Genomic DNA, 18313 nt, shown 5'->3' with positions numbered 1-18313 from the left:
AGGCCAGTCAGACTTGGGCCCATGGAAAAGCAAGTGCTGGCTGGCAAGGAAACGAGCTGCTTTCCTGAAACACTCTGCAAATGAACTGCTTTTGGAAGCCTCCAGCTGTCCTGGGCTTCTGCCTTCATGCAGCAGCGTGACTTCAAGAGACGGGATACAAAAGGGAGCGGGAAACCAAAGGGATCTTTGAAGTTGGGGCCACAGAGCACGCGATCAAACGGAGCAGAACTGCCAACCCCACGCTGCGAAGCCTCACAGCTCCTATGGACGAGCAATTAAGGAACAAATCTGCCCAGCTTGTTTTCCTGGAGGTGAGGAACACCTCCAGTGTCCATGGATGGGATGCAGGGCAGGGAGAGCGGCCACTCCATCCGCAGTGTCTCTGGGTAGATCGCATGCCATGGCCATGTCCTGCCCCATGTGTTTCTTGTCTCAGGGATGCCCCACTCTCCTCCATCCAGCATGGGCACAGCAGGCTGGTTTAGGAAGGGCTCTGCAGGTAAAGTCACCCGCAACACAGACCGGTGTTTGAAATCTATCTGTTGGACCTATTTCAGCAGGATCCTCACAGGATCAACATGAAATATGGAGCATCTGGTTACTCCAGTTCTCCTGTATGGTGGTAACACAAGGAAGATGCGACTCCCACTGGGATTACAAAATCATTAAGGGGCTGGGGGATAAAAAAGGGAAAAAAATAATCAAACAAAGGAAAAAAATCCCGAGAGATCAAAAGCACAGAAGAGTTTTACAGGGATGCTTCTAAGGAAATCCCAACTCCACAGAGCCAAAAAGCCTCACAAGCAGGTAACTACGCAACCACCAAACCCACTTTCCTGAACAAAGAGACACCCACACAGGTCCCTTGGAGCTCTAACGAGAGGAGAACAGGGCTGGGACACAGCCCAAAGGCAATTAAGGTGTCCAGTGGCATCACCTCCCTGCTCAGCACTTCCAGCACACGAGTCCTCTCCCAGGCCAAGTCTCTGCCAGTGTCTGCTCCTGCAAAAGCTGCAGCTCCTTGAGGCTCTCTCCTTTGTTCCTCCTCAGCTTGGCTGTGGCTCCAGGTGAGGAGAAGGCTCCGGAGCCCAGTCAGCATGGCAGTGACATCTGGTGACACTTAGGGGACACTTCTCATTCCCCACATCTGGGGGCAACAGATGTGGCCACAGGCTGCTGTGGAAAGTGGCAGTGGCCTTGAAGGATGCTGTCCTCATGGAGAAAGTCCCAGGTAAGTCAGTGGGGGCACCACTGCTCCTGGGTGGCACTGCCAGGTCCTGGATGGGGCACAGAGTGCCCATCACAGTGGCCCAGCTTGTCCCACACCCTCCCCGCCGCTATCTGGGCTCCAGCTATAATCCTCCCAGCTGGAGGACTTCTGCTTCTAATACCCAGGTACCTCTGGGTATTCATTTCCAGGGATGGAAAATTCATCAGCCAGATGTTGCTCCTCTGATTAACTAACCACCCTTTGCTTCTGTCTTACTGGAAGGCAGCAATGGTGCTGGAAGAGATTTCCTCTTGGAAACTCTCCTCCTGGAAACTCTCCTCCACAGCCATCGTATCCCCAGCACATCCCAACCTCTGTGGGCAACCCCCAAAACAGAGCCCAGGGATGCACCAGCCACAGCCCTTGCTGAGCACCCAGGGACAGGCATCAGGGGACATGGCACGCTTCAAGCCATAGGAAACGAGTACAGGCAAGAGCTCACTGGAGCCGGATGGGGCATCTCAGCCAGGGCAGCTTCTCCACAGCAGGAAGCAGCCAAGGGGACATATCCCCACGGATACACTGAAGTGTAAGCTCTTTGAAGACAGGGCCAGGATGCGTGCATGCCCCAAGAAGCACCCCCACTTCAGGGCTCTGCCGGGGCACTCAGGGACGGTGCCTCGGTGTGCCCAGGGAGCACAAGTTGAGAGCTCCCAGGCTTCCAACCATGTGACTAAGAGCAGCACACCGAGAAGTGACGGGCACAGAGCAGCTGGGGCTGCAGAGGAGAGAAGGGCTGAGGAGGGAAGGACTGTGGAGGGAACCGGCCCCGGTTCCCAGGCGCTTTCACGGTGCCCGTGCTCACGCGAGGGCAGAGGAAGGCTGGGGTCACCGCTACGCGAGGCCACCAACACAAAGAAGGGTTTAGAGCTCTTTTCGCTTGGGCTGGTTGGTTTCCCTTCCCCCTCACAGCTCGGTCCCCCTGACTCCATCTTCCTCTTGAGCCATCTCCTGGGTGAAGGATGTTGCACAGAGCCGGTAATGGCCCTGCCTTGGAGGGCTCTTCTGAAAACTGTCGCATTCAAGAAGGCACGTCTTTGAGGTCCTCTGGTGCCCGGCGTTTGGGGCCATCCTGGTCCCGGGACAGAGCGTGTATTCACGCTGTGGAACAAGGGGGCATTCAGCAGGGACGAAGAGAGAGGAACTTCAGAAGGGATTTAAAAAAAATAAAAGCATCTTTTCACACAATTGGCCTTGGGGAGCCCAATGTCACATGGCATGGCCAAGGGCAGGGACTTGAGGGATCAGGCAACTGCTGAGTTGACCCTAGTGCTTTCTATTGTTCACACCAAAAAACAGACCCTGTGTAAAAGGAAAGCCTATGGAGCAAACCACATGCACGCACCAAAACCCACTTGGGCTGTTTCACCCATAAAGCACCATGCTGGAGAAGACTTCCAAAGGAGAAAGCACTTTTTCTGAGAACACCATAGATGCGGGCTGTGGGACTCCTTGCAGCTTGTTCCTGAGGCTCCTGGTACCAACTGATACCACCCTGGCTGAGTGAGAAGAATCCCTTCCTAGCGGTGGTGGCAACTGGCACTCCCACAGGGATGGGCATCAGGACTTGCTCTTTCCAGCCACTCCTGGAAGATCTTCCTTGGATCCAGCTTGTACCTTATACCTTTACCAGTAAGATCTTGGCTTCTCATTTCTGTAGGTGCCCCAGATGACCCCGTAGCTCCTGCCTATGTCCCAGCCTCTCTGGATAGCACCATCAGGTGGGGATCCAGGTCGTGACCTCGCTTGGTCCTTCCCGTTACTGCAGATGATGCAATAAATGGGTCTAAAGCAGTAAAGCAGTTAATTATTAAACACAGCACTGGAGGAGGTGTGAAACACATAAAGATGTGAATACAGGGCAATAGTCAGGATAGAATTTGGGCTTGGAAAAACCTAGCTGATGTTTAAGGTCCCCTCCAACCTACATCATTTGGTGATTCTTCTTCGCAGCCTCACTTCAGGCCATGGTTTTGAGCTTTTGCTCAAGGGACAGCAATTTCTGATGTCCTTGGCCAGGCCCAAATTCTTTAACAGAAGCACAGAAGTAAGAGGGACAGAGGCTCGCACTGGGAACGCATTAAATCCACGTGCTGTTTCCCTTTTACACTGTGGAGGGACAATACAAGGACAGGCTGAACGCAGCACTGCCCTGGAAGAGCTGTTGCACAGGAGCTGTTACCTGCAAGGCATCACGTGGCAACAAGAGCCAGAGAAGGGCAACCAGGCTGGGGAAGGGGCTGGAGGGCAAATCCTAAGAGGAGCGACTGAGGGAGCTGGGGCTGTTCAGCCTGGAGAAGAGGAGGCTGAGGGGAGACCTTCTCACCACCCACACTGACCTGACAGGAGCGTGCAGAGAGGTGAGCGATGGTCTCTTCAGCCAGGGGACAGGAGATGGGACAAGGGGAAATGGGCTCAAGCTGTGCCAGGGCAGGGTCAGCTCAGATGTGAGGGAAAAGTTGTTCCCTGAAAGAATTGAAAGGCCTGGCACAGGCTGCCCAGGGAGGAGCTGAGTCACTTTCCCTAGGTGTGTTTAAAAAAAGGGTAGATGAGGTGCTCAGGGATCTGGGTTAGTAGAGGACTGGAATGGTTGGACTCCATGAGCTTAAAGGGCTTTTCCAACCTGGTCATTCCATGATTCCATGAAGAGCTCCTGAACACCTTTGGTTACTGACGCTTTCCTATCAGCACTCACAGCACACTATCGCTGGCAGACCCTGGGTCCCCAAGAGTGCGGCCAGGGGGACGCTGCCGGAGCTTTCTTCACCGGATCAAGCAGTGCTGAGCGAGCGCTGCTGGGTGGTCCCAGGCCCAGGGGCAGGTGGAGGCATGTCCAGCGGTGTGATTCCTGCACCACGGAGGAGCTGGGGAAGCACATGCAAGGGGAGGTCACATAAAAACCAGCTCTGAATCACCACGAGCTTGGGGGTTTGGGGTTTTTTTTCTTTCCCTTTTTTAAAGCCAGTCAGATAAATGTTTTGAGAAGACGTAGTAAAACTGTGGCTGCTTTCTCCAGGGAACTATCAGGATGATTTTATCTGGCCAGAGTATGGTAATAGGGTCAGGCTGTCAGCTTCCATTAAGATTTGGATGTGCATCACTGAATGGAAAGCGCTTGGCTCTATTGCCTCTCATTAGATTGCTTTATGATAAATGTAATCATTAGCTTACTACACTTGGAAAGGGCAGAAGCCCAGCTCCGCAGCCACCCCAGCAGGCTCCACACCAAACAACTTCCCCTGGGAAGGTCAGCTCCATCATGGCAGAGCTGCCCCAGCTCCCAACCCTGACACAGCCGCTCCATCCAGCGAGGCATTGCTACCTCCATTTCCTTGGCCCAAGGGGGTCCATCCACCTTATTTCCACCTGGAAGGTTGGTTTTGGGTAATAAAGGGGTATTTGGGTGCTTCACTCCTTCTGCAGCCCCTCATGCATGGGGTGTGCTGGGCCTCAGCACTGCTCCAAGGACATCACTGAATCCAGAAGCAAAAGCTTCGCCCCTTCTTTAAGCCAGACTTAGCAGATCACTCCCCAGAAATCAAGCTCATGACCCCTCCTATGGCACATCCCAGCATTGAAGCCTCACTGCAGCTGGCACCCATGGGTGTAAAGAAAGCTGCTGGGGACCCACGCTGGGCCTGACCCATCCCATCCCAGCGAGCGCGTGCTGCTGCATTGGAAGAGGCGAGCCCAGGGTGCCCCAATGGGGGTGGGCTGGTGGCTGGGAGTTGGGGCAGGTCTGCCTCTTGCCCTTCAATGCGCCTGGAGCAGGGACTCACATCACCTAAAGTAACAGAGTGGCTCTTGGAACTCCTCCGACCGCCTCCTTGGAGGGTTCACGGACCAGCCCTGTTCTTCCTCCTTCTCTCCCAAGGGCAGGGAGGGGACAGCCAGCCTTTCCTCGAGGACACCGGAGCGTGCAGCAAGCCTCTGATCAGAGATGAGAGCGACTCGGCTGCTCCAGGGGTGGATGATGGACCAGGACACAAGGCTGCTGGAAGGACCTGCACCAATGCCACGTGGCAAACATGCTGGATCTGCATGGTGGCTCCCCAGCCTTTGGCTCCCAGGGCAGGCTCAGTGTGGGGGTACAACACACCCCTGGACAATGCTGGGGAGCTGGGAGGCTTGCTCTCCCCATCTCCAGGTTGCATTTTTGATTTAGCCAAGGCAGGGGCCCTCATCGCCTCTGCATCAGTGGCTTCCCAGCACGATGCCATCACCAGGTCCACAGCCACCTCGCACTGCTGCAAGCTACAGCAGCTCAGCTGAACCGGCTCTCCCAAACACCTGGGGGAAGTTTCACAGCCCTGAATTAACTCGGGAAGACCTGGGGGGGTCTTCCTGAGCAGCACAGCACCTCGAGCCTGCAAGGTGGCTGCGGACCCCCGCACACTGCATGGGTGGCAGGGGCCCAGAGGTGACAGGCAGCTCAGGACATGTGGTCCTCAGGCTGCCGCAGGCCGAGGAGCGAGTCCTTCCCACCCGCAAACCCAACATCTTGGGGGCACATCAGGATATATGTGAGCAAAGAATTCACCCAGGGTGGAACCCAAGGCTCTCCTGAGGTGCTGCGGTAGTTTCCCAGGCCTCGGGCTCTCCCTTTTAGGGGTTAATTACAATCACAGGGAACAACCTCTGTCTCTGTTTACACTGGGGGCTGGCACACCCTCTGTCACTGGGAACGGGCTGGTTTGGGCCCCACTATCACATCCAAAACCACACACAGTGCTATAGCCACAGACTCCTGCTCCCCTCCCAGACAACAAAAGGGCTGGTAACGCAGTTCAAAGTTCTCCCCGGTACAAAAACGGTCTTTGAGGGTAATTTGTTTCAGCTCAAAAGCAGCTGAAGTTAATTACATGGCAATGAGGTATCACGCTTTAATATTACTTAACTCCCCTTGGCCAGGCTGCTGTGAAACGCTGCGCTGTGAGGTCTGCACCCGAGTGCTTTCTGATCTCCAGATAACATCCTAGCCAAACAAGGGAGAGGCAGGTAATGGGATGCACAAACCACTGGAGCCCGGGAGAAGGGGTGACAGAGCACAGGGCTGCTTGTGGGGACACCCACCAGGTGCAGCACCCAAGCTGCATGATGGCTGGAAGGATCAGTGAACCGCAGGCCTGTGAAGGGTCTTCCAGTTCCTCCTGCTCTCCCTGGGAGGACCTACTGCAGCCCCTAGCCCCATGCTTTGATCTGAACTCCCCTTTGAAATCCAGGCATCTCCTCACCACCAATGCACGAGGTGTTCACACAGGCGACGCTCTGCATGCTCGGCAGGTAACGCTGCCACCTGGCCCAGCAGTCGGCCTGGGAAGTCCCCTGCCCACAGCCCGGCACATGCCTGTCAGCACTTGGACAGATGAGCTTTTTTCTCACCCGTTTCTTGAGCAAGAGCTTGAGCTCCCTGACCAAGGGCACCACAGGTATCTCCCTCCATCTTCTGCAGGCCTGGCAAAGGCTGCCAAGGAGAGATGGAGAGCTGAGCCCTCGTCCTGCCTGAAGCTTGAGCTGGGGCAGGCAAGGATGCAGGTTGGCAGCCAGCCAAAGAAGAGCTGCCCTGCTCGGTGGTCACCCCAGAGAAGATGCTTATGCTCCTCCTGCCCTGACAACACTTGGGCATAGAATAAGGCATCAGGGAACACCAGGCTTGTGGGCACAGAGGCCAAAGCACCTGCAGAGAGAAGCTGTGTGGCCCACACAAGGGACAGTGCTGCCCAAGGATGACCACAGTCCTCACATGATACAGGAGGATGGGCAATCCCCAGGGATGTCCCCAGGAGCCAAAGCAGAGGGAGAAGGGCAGAGCCGAAGTGCCTTTCCCCACGCTCGGAGCCCGGGCTGCCCAGCCCACCCCACAGCAGTCTGCAGGCTCCAGACAGGCCAGAGTCCCAAACCTGCTGCCATTCTCCTCCAGTTCTGCCCAGAGGAATGGGCTGCATTGCCACCTAATGGGATGTGCTGGGAAAACCCTCTACATCTTACTGGAAACCAGCAAGACCAGTATACCAGGAGGCTCTGCAAGAGGCAGAGGTGCTTGCCCAGCTCCCCCACACGAGCAGAGATAATCTGGTCAGGATGTCCCCAGCACTGTACTACAGAGGAGCGCGGGTCAAAGAGAACAGGGAGGATATGAGGGGTTTGTGTGCTCAGAGCTGTGCCAGGAAACCCTGCTGTGACCCAGCGCTATCGGAGCAAGCAGGGAAAAGGTTTCTTTGGGATCAAAGTCGTTTTCCCTTCACTGCCTCAGCGGCTCATAAAAGCTCCTGCCAGCAACACACGCTTCGAGGGAGCGGAGATGTTGTCCAGTTAAATGTGCCTCCTTGCCAAAATGCTCTGCATAGACACCCTGGGAGAAAACCAGGCCAGGGGGAACTCCAGATGTTGAGTCGTGGCCCAGAGAGCAACATAGGATCCATCTGTCTCAACATGGCAATGGACCTTCCACAGTCCTTCCTGGGGAACCATTGGAAGTAGGGAGGAGCCTGACTCGAGTGAATGACCTGGCCAAGGCCACCTGAAAGCCATGCTTGAGCTCGATGCCCTGCCAGAAGGGTCCCTCATCCCCTTCATCCTGCCCAGGGACTCACGGGTGGGTCTGCATCACCAGCTTACAGCCCAGAGTGTCATCAGGAAGCAACAATCAGAGCACCAGCTTTGATACCTCGCTCCACTTGAGTTCGTCACCTCCCTTCTGCTTTGTCAAGCTCCAGTGTCCCTTTCTCACCGAAAAACTCAGGGGAGAATCACAGAATAACAAGGTTGGAAAAGCCATTTAAGATCATCAAGTCCAACTGTCCCTGTCCTGTGCTGACCCATATCCCTGACCACCTCATCTCCCTGTCTGTTAAACACACCCAGGGGTGGGGACTCAGCCCCTCCCTGGGCAGCCTGTGCCAGGCCCTGACAGCTCTTTCAGGGAAGAACTTTCCCCTCACATCAGAGCTGACCCTGCCCTGGCACAGCGTGAGCCCATTTCCCCTTGTCCCATCTCCTGTCCCCTGGCTGAAGAGACCATCACCCACCTCTCTACACCCTCCTGGCAGGTCAGTGTAGGTGGTGAGAAGGGAGACCTGTGAGACCTCTCAGACTCTGGTGGCTTTGGTTTCTCTGCTCACACCTGCCCAACTTCCAGGACCACTTCAGGGGGCTGGACAAGCCTGGCCCATCCACCTCACCTGGGAGTAAGCTGAACGAATCAGAAGCAGAGATTAAAGCTGTGCCACAGCTTTGTCCATAGTCCGGCCACACACAATGTGGGCCACAAGTCCAAGGCCCAGGTAACACCACACTAACCCCTCGCCTTGCTTCCACCCTGCCATGGATAAGTCAGGCCTCAGGCAATGCCCCAGACGCCGTAACTCCAATAACCTGCTGAGACATCCCTCCCTCCTGGTACCCAGAAATGGCCCCAGCACCAGGCAACTCTTGCAGAACAGAAGATCGAAACCACGGTGAGGTATCAACATTAACCCTCAAAGGAAAACAGATGAGTTGAATAGCTGCTGCTCTAAGCATGACAAACAGGACTCTGTACGGAGAGTGGGAAACAGCTCATGCAGCAGCCAAGGCTTCTAGGAAGGCAAAGCCGGGACAGACAGACTCCACATTCCTGCCTTGGCCACTGAGGGCAACAGGACCTTGAGTTTTACCCACATCTAAATATGAAAGCAGCAAAGAACTATGTCAAGTTCCTCCCTTCTCACTCCTTCAGACCTGAGTGACTGCTCAGCAGTGGCTCCCACCAGCTCCTGAACACCCTCCCCTCTTAGAAGATGACAAAAAAACAGCCTCATCTCACAAAACACCCAGAGGGGACAGCAGGCACCCTCAAGTAGACACAGCCCGGGAGCCGCCAGGACCTTTTTCTCTCAGCACCGCTCAGTTCAAGCTTTGCACACATCAACTCCCTGCACACCACAAACTCCACTGTGAGCTTTATGGGCAAGACCTTGGTTCCCAAAAAGAAAGTGGATCCTTCTATCGTGTGGAACCACAGACTGGTCTGGGTTGGAAGGGACCCCAAGATTCACAGAGCTCCAAACCCCCTGCCACAGGCAGGGCCACCAACCTCCACGCCTGGAGCTACACAAGCTTGCCCAGGGCCACATCCAACCTGGCCTTGAACACCCCCAGGGATGGGGCATCCACCCCGTCTCTGGGCAGCCTGTTCCAGCCCCTCACCACTCTCTCCGTAAAGAACTTCCCCCTAATATTCAATTTAAACCTTCCCTCCTTCAGCTTTAATCCATCCCCCGTGTCCTGCCATTATCTACCCTTTGAAAAAGTTGAATCCCTTCCTGTTTAAGTGGAAGCTTGTTTGGACCACCTGCCTTGTAAGCAAGGAGAAGAACCAGAAGAGAGCCAACCCGTTCAGCAGCATCTTGGTAACTCACACTTACATCCCATTCTGTGGGACACAGAGCACCATCGCTGTACTATTCAGGCACCACAACGTGGCACAAGACAGTCCCCCCCAAAAAAAACCTGGTTCCCCACTCTCTGCCTGAGCCCCACAAGCACTGTGAAAGGACACAGAGATGAGGAGCCCAGAGAACCCAAACCCCTAGCTCTGCCATGGCGGGAGAAGCACGCTCCCACCTGGCACACCTGGAGCCCCACACACAGGCAGATCCACCAGCCACCCTTCCTCAGCTGCACCCTCCTGTTGTGCCACCTGACGCCCACGTGCAGAGGCACAGCCGAGGGCCGGGGATGCTCTCCTGCCAGGACAGCCGCTATCCCCCCTGGCTATCCCCCCTCCCATCTCCAGGCCACACACCAGGAGCTGCTCATCCACAAGCTGCTCATCCACGGGAGGTGGAGGAAGGCAGTGTGGTGTCTGCCTCTTCTGGAGGGAGCGGCGCTGCCGGCCGCAGAGCTCAGTGGTTTCTCAAGGTGCTCAGTACCCACTAAGCCAACTGAGGTAAGGTTTCTTCAGGCAGGCAAGACCTAGGTATCGCTTGTACCTGGGGTTTTTGTCTGGGAGGGGTGGAGAACACCAGCAGGAATCAAATCAGAGTGATCCCATCAGGTAGAAGCAGCTAGGTCAGGCTCCAGTCCCTGCAGAGGAACCACACACCTCAAGAGGCTCCTTTTGATCTCACTGTGGACATGTACATAGTGAACAGAGACTCAGAGCTGGGAACTGGAGCAGAACCCAGATGGTTTGTGCCATCCTGCCGCCCCCCATGCTCACATAATGACACTCTCTGAGCAGTGGCTATGTGAAGAACGTTGTTCTCTTATCAGGGTTCAAAGGGTCAGAGTCATTCCAGTGCTTCTCACTCAGTGATTGCAAGGGGAAAGAGTTTCCCTTCCTCAGGAAAGCTCTCCAGCACAGAATCAGACCCACCTGGGCTGGAAGACACCCTTAGGATCATCAAGTCCAACCATAGCCTAACCCTGCCCAACCCACCTCTAGATCTCGTCATTAAGGACTTCATCTACACTCCTTTTAAATCCCCCTGGGGATGGTGACCCCATCACATCCCTGGGCAGCCTGTGCCAGGGCTTGACTTACCTTTCAGTACTGAAATTCTCCCTGATCTCTGACCTAAATCTCCCCTGGCACAATCTAAAACCATTCCCTCTTGTCCTATCACTTGTTACCTGAGAGAAGAGACTGACCCCACCTCTCTGCACCCTCCTGGCAGGTAGTTGTAGAGAGCAATAAGGTCTCCCCTCAGCCTCCTCTTCTCCAGGCTGAACACCCCCAGCTCCCTCAGCCGCTCCTCAGAGGATTTGCCCTCCAGCCCCTTCCCCAGCCTGGTTGCCCTTCTCTGGACTCGCTCCAGGACCTCAATGTCTTTCTTATGGTGAGAAGCCCAGAACTGGACCCGGCACTCGAGGTGCAGCCTCACCAGTGCTGAGTACAACAGAACAATCCCTTCCCTACTCCTGCTGGTCACACCATTCCTGACACAAGCCAGGATGCTGTTTGCCTTCTTGGCCACCTAGGTACACTGCTGGCTCATGCTCAGCCAGCTGTCACGCCCCAACCCATGACACCAAAATTGGAACAGAACAGTCTCTTGGGCACCCAAAGCTTCACTCACCAGCACAGTGAGACTGAGACTCAGCACCTTCTCACCAGTGAAGCAAAGACGAGCTGGGACTGCAACACTGCACCTTTCTGCCAGGTCCCTGCCTCCCTTCTGCCACCAGGAAGGCATCAGAGAACAGAATCCTGAGAGCCCATCCCATCCTCCAACCAGTGTTTTAAGACACTTACTTGATGCAGGAGCTAAGCAGGGTCACAGCAAGCACTGCTGTCAGGTGGGCTCAGTTTTGACCAGCACAGGTGGGTGGGAGCTCCCAGGGCCATGCCTCTGCCAGAAGCTGGCCCAAGATCACATGCAAGTCAAGAGGACAGAACATATAAAACAGTCAATTCTTCCCACTGACCATCAGATCCCCCCTTTCCTCCAAGGTCTCCTTTAACACAGATGGCTTTTGAGGTTCTCTATAAATGCTCATCTTACACTACACCTGAGACTACGCCTGAGCAGGCAGGGTTCCTGAGAGCGGCCTGTGGGACTACGGCGTGCTGCCCCACCTCCCCTCTGCTCTCCTTGCTCCCATTAACTTTTAGCACAAATGATTCATTTTGCCCAGTCTTTTGTAAACAGCATCCAAAGCCAGCTGGAATCCATCATACATCTAAATTACACTTGCTCAGCAAGCTCTTCCAGAGAGGGCTTCATCACAAGCTTTGCACATCCTCCCTGTCACTGCAGCAGCTCTTTCCTCTCACAGAAGCACATGGTTGACATCCAAACCTCACCACTAGTCAAAGACAAGAGTCACACCTTGGAGGAAGGGGAAAGATGAAACTCATGGGATCTTTTAATTGTAGCCCTGGGCTAAATGTCGCTGCTGAAGAGCATGAGGTGGGTAGGGGCAGGAGGGGAGCAAATCAGAGACTCACAGACTAATAAGGGTTGACCCAGTCTCACCCCTGCCAGAGCAGGGTCCCCTCGAGCAGGCTGCACAGGACAGTGCCCGGGCTCACAGGGTCTGAATGTCCCCAGAAACGGAGACTCCCCAACCTCTCTGGGCAGCCTGGCCCAGGGCTCTGCCACCCTCCCAGCAAAGAAGTTCCTCCTCAGGGTTAGGTGGGACTTCCTCTGCTCCAGTTTATGCCCATGGCCCCTTGTCCTGTACCTGGGCACCACTGAGCACAGACTGACCTGTCCTCCTGAGCCCACCCCTCAAGGGTTTATCAGCATTGATAACATTCCCCCCTCAGTGTTCTCCAGGTTAAAAAGCCCTGAGTCCCTCAGCCTCTCTGCATCAGAGAGATGTTCTAGTCCCCTCACCATTTACATCGCCCATTTTTGTCCCCTCTCCAGTAGCTCCCTGTCCTTCCTGACCCGGAGAGCCCAGCACTGCACACAATATTCCAGAAGAGGCCACACCAGGGCAGAGCAGAGGGAGAGGAGAACCTCCCTGGACCTGCTAGCGAAATCATCTTCATCCCTCAAGGTGAAGAGCAAAGCACAAGGGGTACAGACCCACAGAGGTATGTTCAGCAGAGAAGCTGACCTTGTCACATACCAGATGGTTTCAACTGTCTCTCAGCTGAGGAGGAAACTGCTCAGGGACACAGTGGGAAAGCACACGCCCTCACCAGTCAACCACAGCAAGGGCCAGAGCGGTACAGGCAAGAGACCAATCTGAGAGGCAAACAAACCGAGTTTTTAGAGCAGGAAGAGTGTTGGTGTGAAGCCCCAGGTTCCTTCACAACCTTATGGGAGGCTGCAGCATGCCAAGCCTTCGCTTTGGTGGCTGGACCCCCTCCCTCCTCCTTGCTTTTCACCCCCCAGCAAACCCAAGGAGGAGTTAGCGGCTGGACCACGGGCCTGACCAATGGCAGACACTGGGAAAGCCAGGTGTTCTGCCCAGAAAACATGGACAATGGGAAACCACCACCTAATACAGACAGAGTCAAGCATGGGGCACAACAGGCAAGAGGGAAAACTCCCCCAGGCATTAACATGGGCAGTGGGAACGGGGTGGGGGTGACAGGGCAGGCTACAGATCTCACCCACACCTACGTAGAAGCACAGAGAGGACTTGAACCGGTTTATGTTTTCCAGTCTAATAAAGAACTGGAGCTAGATCCATCCAACTGGCACAGCACAGTCTTCAAAAGCCAAGATTCTTTACAGCTGGGTGGAAGAGACGTTTTTTGAGGTGTTGGGAGTGGGAAGGAGAAACACACAACTAACACTCCTTCCTACGGCAGCAGAAAAGCAATTTATTCCCTTCCCAGATTTCACTTACCCACAGCTTTAAAGCAGAGTTAGAACTAGGAGAGAGAAGGGTGCCCAACACATGCTTCATCACACCATGCTGCTTGCCATGGGACCCTGCTTTGGCAGGGGGGTTGGACCTGATGATCTCTCGAGGTCCCTTCCAATCCCTGTGATTCTGTGATTCCATGATTCTCCTGACTGGAGTTCGAGGTGTTCCCACCCAAAGCTCAGCTCTGCTCCCAGCGTGGAACAGGCAGCAGGGGCTCCAGGAGATGCTCCACACCCTGCTGCAAAGCGACACACAAAGTGCCTTCGCAGGAGGTCTGACATCAGGGTGAGTGCGCAGTGCGGAGGGCGGTACAGCTCCTGGGATGGAGAACGCCGCTAAAAGCGGATCTGAGCTCCTCCACAGGGAACCTAGAGCCACAGCAGGTGTTTCTCCCCTCTCTGCATGCATTACTGAGGGCTGTAAGGTGGCACTCCGCATAAATAAGGCTATCTGCTCAGATCTCACTGCATGGGAGAAGACAACAAGACCTCAGGTACAAAAGCATGAAGATTCACCTTCCTGGAGACTTGGGATCAGGAAGCACACTGCTGAGCTGCAGCACACCTAGGTCCTGTGTCCCAATAACCAGCCTCTGGAAGGTGGAAACACACAAAGATCTCAGAATCATGGAATTGCCTGGGTTGGAAGAGACCCTTATATTAAGTCCAACCACAGCCTGACCCTGCCCAGCCCACCTCTAGATCATGTCCTTAAGGACTTCATATACACGCATTTTAAACCTCTCCAGGGACAGTGATCCCACCAGCTCCCTGGGCAGCCTGAGCCAATGCCTGACAACCCTTTCAGTACTGAAGTTCTTCCTGATATCTGACCTAAATCTCCCCTGGTGCAGTTTCAAGCCATTCCCCCTCATCCTATCACTTGTCACCTGAGAGTAGACCAACCCTGACATCTCTGTAACCACCTTGCAGGTAGCTGTAGAGAGCAATAAGGTCCTGCACTGGTTCAAAAGGACACAAAGCATGGCTTCATAGCCTGGACTACAGCAGTCCTGCTGCACTTCCGCTCCCCAACACTCACTCGTCATTGTGAAGCTGCCAGCTGCATTAGCACAGGGTGGCACAGTGGCACCAGAGTCCATCCTTTTGTGAGCAGAGATGCAACCCTAAAGCCGTAAAACATGGACACAAAGAGCTAAGGTATCAGTGAGAAAAGCCATGTTTCTATCCCACTCCTCATTTAGGCCAGTTATCAACCCAGTCCCCCACAGCTAAAGGAGTCCTTTCATACTGGTTTCAACAGGGGAAGGGGCAAGAGCGGGCTGCTCAATCCAAAGGCACAGCCCTGAATGCTGGAACACCTATCAGCACTTTCACCCGGTGACCACAGCAGGCAGCCCCGTGCTGGAAACACAGCGTTACCATTACCGCAGGCTAAACAAACACAGACACATCACCTGCACCAGCACCAAGGAGCCTCCTCTGGCTGACTAACACACTCCGAGCCAGCAGTGTGCCCTGAGGGCCAAGAGAGCCAATGGGATCCTGGGGGGCATCAAGAGGAGTGTGGCCAGCAGGTCACAGGAGGGGATCCTCCTCCTCTGCTCTGCCCTGGTCAGGCCACACCTGGAGTGTTGTGTCCAGTTCTGGGCTCCCTGGGATAAAAAAGACAGGGATCTCCTGGAGACAGTCCAGAGGAGGCTACAGAGATGCTGGAGGGACTGGAGCATCTCCCTATGAGGAAAGGCTGAGTGAGCTGGGGCTGTTCAGCCTGGAGAGAAGATGACTAAGGGGAGACTTTATTAATGTTTATCTATCTTAAGGATGGGATGCAGTGGGAAACGGCCAGCCCCTTTTCAGTGCTCTGTGGAGACAGGACAAGGGGCAATGGCCTCAAGTTGGAGCACAGGGAGTTCCACACCAACATGGGGAAGAACTACTTCCCAGTGAGGGTGAGGGAGCCCTGGGACAGGCTGCCCAGGGGGTGTGGAGTCTCCATCTCTGGAGATATTCCAGCCCCACCTGGATGCTGACCTGTGCAATATGAGCCAGGGAGCTGCTTTGGCAGGGGGTTGGACCCAATGGGCTCTGGGGGTCCCTTCCAACCCCTAGGGTTCTGTAATTCTTTAAGAAGAACTCCACCTTGGACTTCCAGGGACTCACACCATGGTCTGTGGCACCTATTGGAAGTAAGAAGTTCCAATTACAAGTGCTGGCAATTACTCACAGTATCTCTTTACAGTCCCAAGCACGGCGAGTCTGCTGTTTGAAGGGAGACCAACACTTCTTACCTTCTCCCACTGAACTGGGGCTTTATGCTCGCTTGTTTTGATGCTGATGGCCAGCAAGAGGCTTCCGGAACAAGACACAAACACATCTTTTTTTAGCATGTGCACTCTAATGAAGCCAATAAAACCCCACACACGACAAGAGCAAGAAATTAACTTTGGGAGAGCCACAAGAATAGAGATTTAATTTCTTTTGATTCAGCAAAACAAGAATCCTGTATAATGAGAGGCCACAGGCATGACGAAGACAAGAGTTCAGCGCTGATCTTAGCTCTGCCCCCATAACACCAGCTCACGTTCCCACCACACACTGACCATCCAAAGCCAAAGCACCCTGAATTCCTCAGGGAAGAACAAACCCAACCAAAGTGATTTCCCTTCTAGAACTCTCCTCTCTTATGCCATAGCTGGAAGGTGACGGAGTCGATGTTTTTTCCAGGCTAAGGAATGGGTGGGGAGGCAGGCAGGCTGAACTCGGCCAGTTCTTCACTCGCGCTGTGTGTCCGTCGCGGTCAGGGCTCCCAAGGGAAGGCAGGTCTCACTTCAGCCAAATCCACTTGTCGCCAACATCAGCGTTGTAACCTTTCTTGAAATTGCGACCAGGAAGCTAGAGAAAGCAGAAACTGCAGTCAGGATCAGTCTCAGCTCATTACTTAGTGACATTGTTTAGGTGCTTTGGGAAGCATCTCGTGGAAGAGCAACACGAAACATCGTTTGAAAACTAGAACTTAAAAGAGGACAAACCAGACCCTTAAAAACCCCAGCAGCTGAAAGGGGGACCTGCAGAGCACTATGCAGTGTGCCCTGGTAGCTAAGAAAGCAAATGGGATCCTGAGGGGCATCAAGAGGAGTGTGGCCAGCAGGTCACAGGAGGTGATCCTCCCCCTCTATTCTGCCCTGGTCAGGCCCCACCTGGAGTATTGAGTCCAGTTCTGGGCTCTCTGGTATAAAAAAAATACAGGGATCTCGTGGAGAGAGTCCAGAGGAGGCCATGGAGATGAAGGGCCTGGAGCATCTCCCCTGTGAGGAAAGGCTGAGTGACCTGGGGCTGTTCAGCCTGGAGAGAAGACGACTAAGGGGGGACCTTATTAATGTTTATCTATCTTAAGTATGGGATGCAGGGGGAATGGCCAGCCCCTTTTCAGTGCTCTGTGGAGACAGGACAAGGGGCAATGACTGCAAGTTAGAGCACAGGAAGTTCCACACCAACATGGGGAAGAACTTGTTCCCGGTGAGGGTGAGGGAGCCCTGGGACAGGCTGCCCAGGGGGTGTGGAGTCTCCATCTCTGGAGATATTCCAGCCCCATCTGGACACCGACCTGTGCAATATGAACTGGGGAGCTGCTTTGGCAGGGGGCTGGACCCAATGATCTCTCGAGGTCCCTTCCAACCCCTGTGATTCCGTATATATAAAACGGAGGCCAATCAATCTCAGCAGCACAACCACCTATTCCACCTGGATTCCTCCACCTCTTCTCCCTTGTGCACCCCTGCTCCCGGTTTGAGTAAGACCTGACTCCTCAGACAGTAGCACGTGGTAGAGGAACTGCACCAGTCAGTAGGATGTCATGCCAAAGTAGGCACATGTTATCAAACACATGAAATACTTCATGTGTGAAATGCTGAGTTAATTACTACAGGAAACTAAACCATTCAAATGAAATTGCACACTTGGCCTCCAAGAGCTTGATTAAAGCAGAAACCCCCTTGACAAACAAACCCAGGAACTGCTACTGGCTGGAAAAAACAGTTTCCCAAACCTCCTACCCAGTTCTCACTGTTACCCCGGGATGCAAGCACCAGCCTTCACCTCTTACCTCTGAACCTCACAGACCTTTCAGGTCACAGCTCTACTGCACACTTCACACTGCTGGGAGCAGCTCTGCCCAGGCAGCTTGGACATGCAGGTCAGCCTGAGTGTTCTACACCCATGGTTCCCAAACCAGGGCTGAAGGAACTGCGGTGCTGCCACATGAAGTCACTGCTCCATACAGTTTGTTATGCACCACTGTGCATGAGAAAGCAGAGGGCTGGGGACCACAGCAGGAAGCCTTTCCTTCTGACAGCATCTCAAGAGTTTGGGTTGGTTGCACAGGTCACCGGCATATGACGCAAGGAGCAAGCGGCTCAAGCCTAGCGAACCAAGGATGCATTGCAGATGGAAAGGTTGGATGGGCTGGAGTGCTGGGAGGGGAGATATCAGGAGTACAAGGAAAGCTGGAGCATCTGCACCCTCACCAGGGAGGGAATTCAGATTATCACAGAGACAAGAGCAGATGGAGGTGAACTGCAGCAGCCGAATCCTGGGGGCACTGAAAAGCACATGGCCAGCAGCTCAAGGGATGTTCTCCTCCACCTCTGCTCTGCCCTGCAGAGGCCACAGCTGGAGTCCTGTGTCCAGTGTTGGGCTCCCCAGTTCAGGACAGGAACAACTGGAGAAAGTCTAGCAGAAGGTACAAGGATGGTGGGGGGCCTGGAGCATC

At 54.3% G+C, this 18313-nt stretch overlaps 1 protein-coding gene across 1 annotated transcript in view; it reads right to left on the bottom strand.

Moving 5' to 3' along the window:
* Positions 1 to 15982: 15982 nt before the first annotated feature.
* Positions 15983 to 18313, bottom strand: part of NDUFA10 (NADH:ubiquinone oxidoreductase subunit A10) — a 48541-nt gene continuing 46210 nt past the window's right edge. The window contains exon 10 of the mRNA XM_084264943.1: positions 15983 to 16437. Coding sequence (XP_084121069.1) covers positions 16369 to 16437 — 69 coding nt within the window. The 3' untranslated portion in view covers positions 15983 to 16368. The remainder of the gene's footprint in view (positions 16438 to 18313) is intronic.

This window comes from Gallinula chloropus (assembly GCF_964237585.1).
Source record: "Gallinula chloropus genome assembly, chromosome: 5".
Lineage (NCBI taxonomy): Eukaryota > Metazoa > Chordata > Aves > Gruiformes > Rallidae > Gallinula > Gallinula chloropus.
This window is presented reverse-complemented; position numbering and strand designations above follow the sequence as displayed.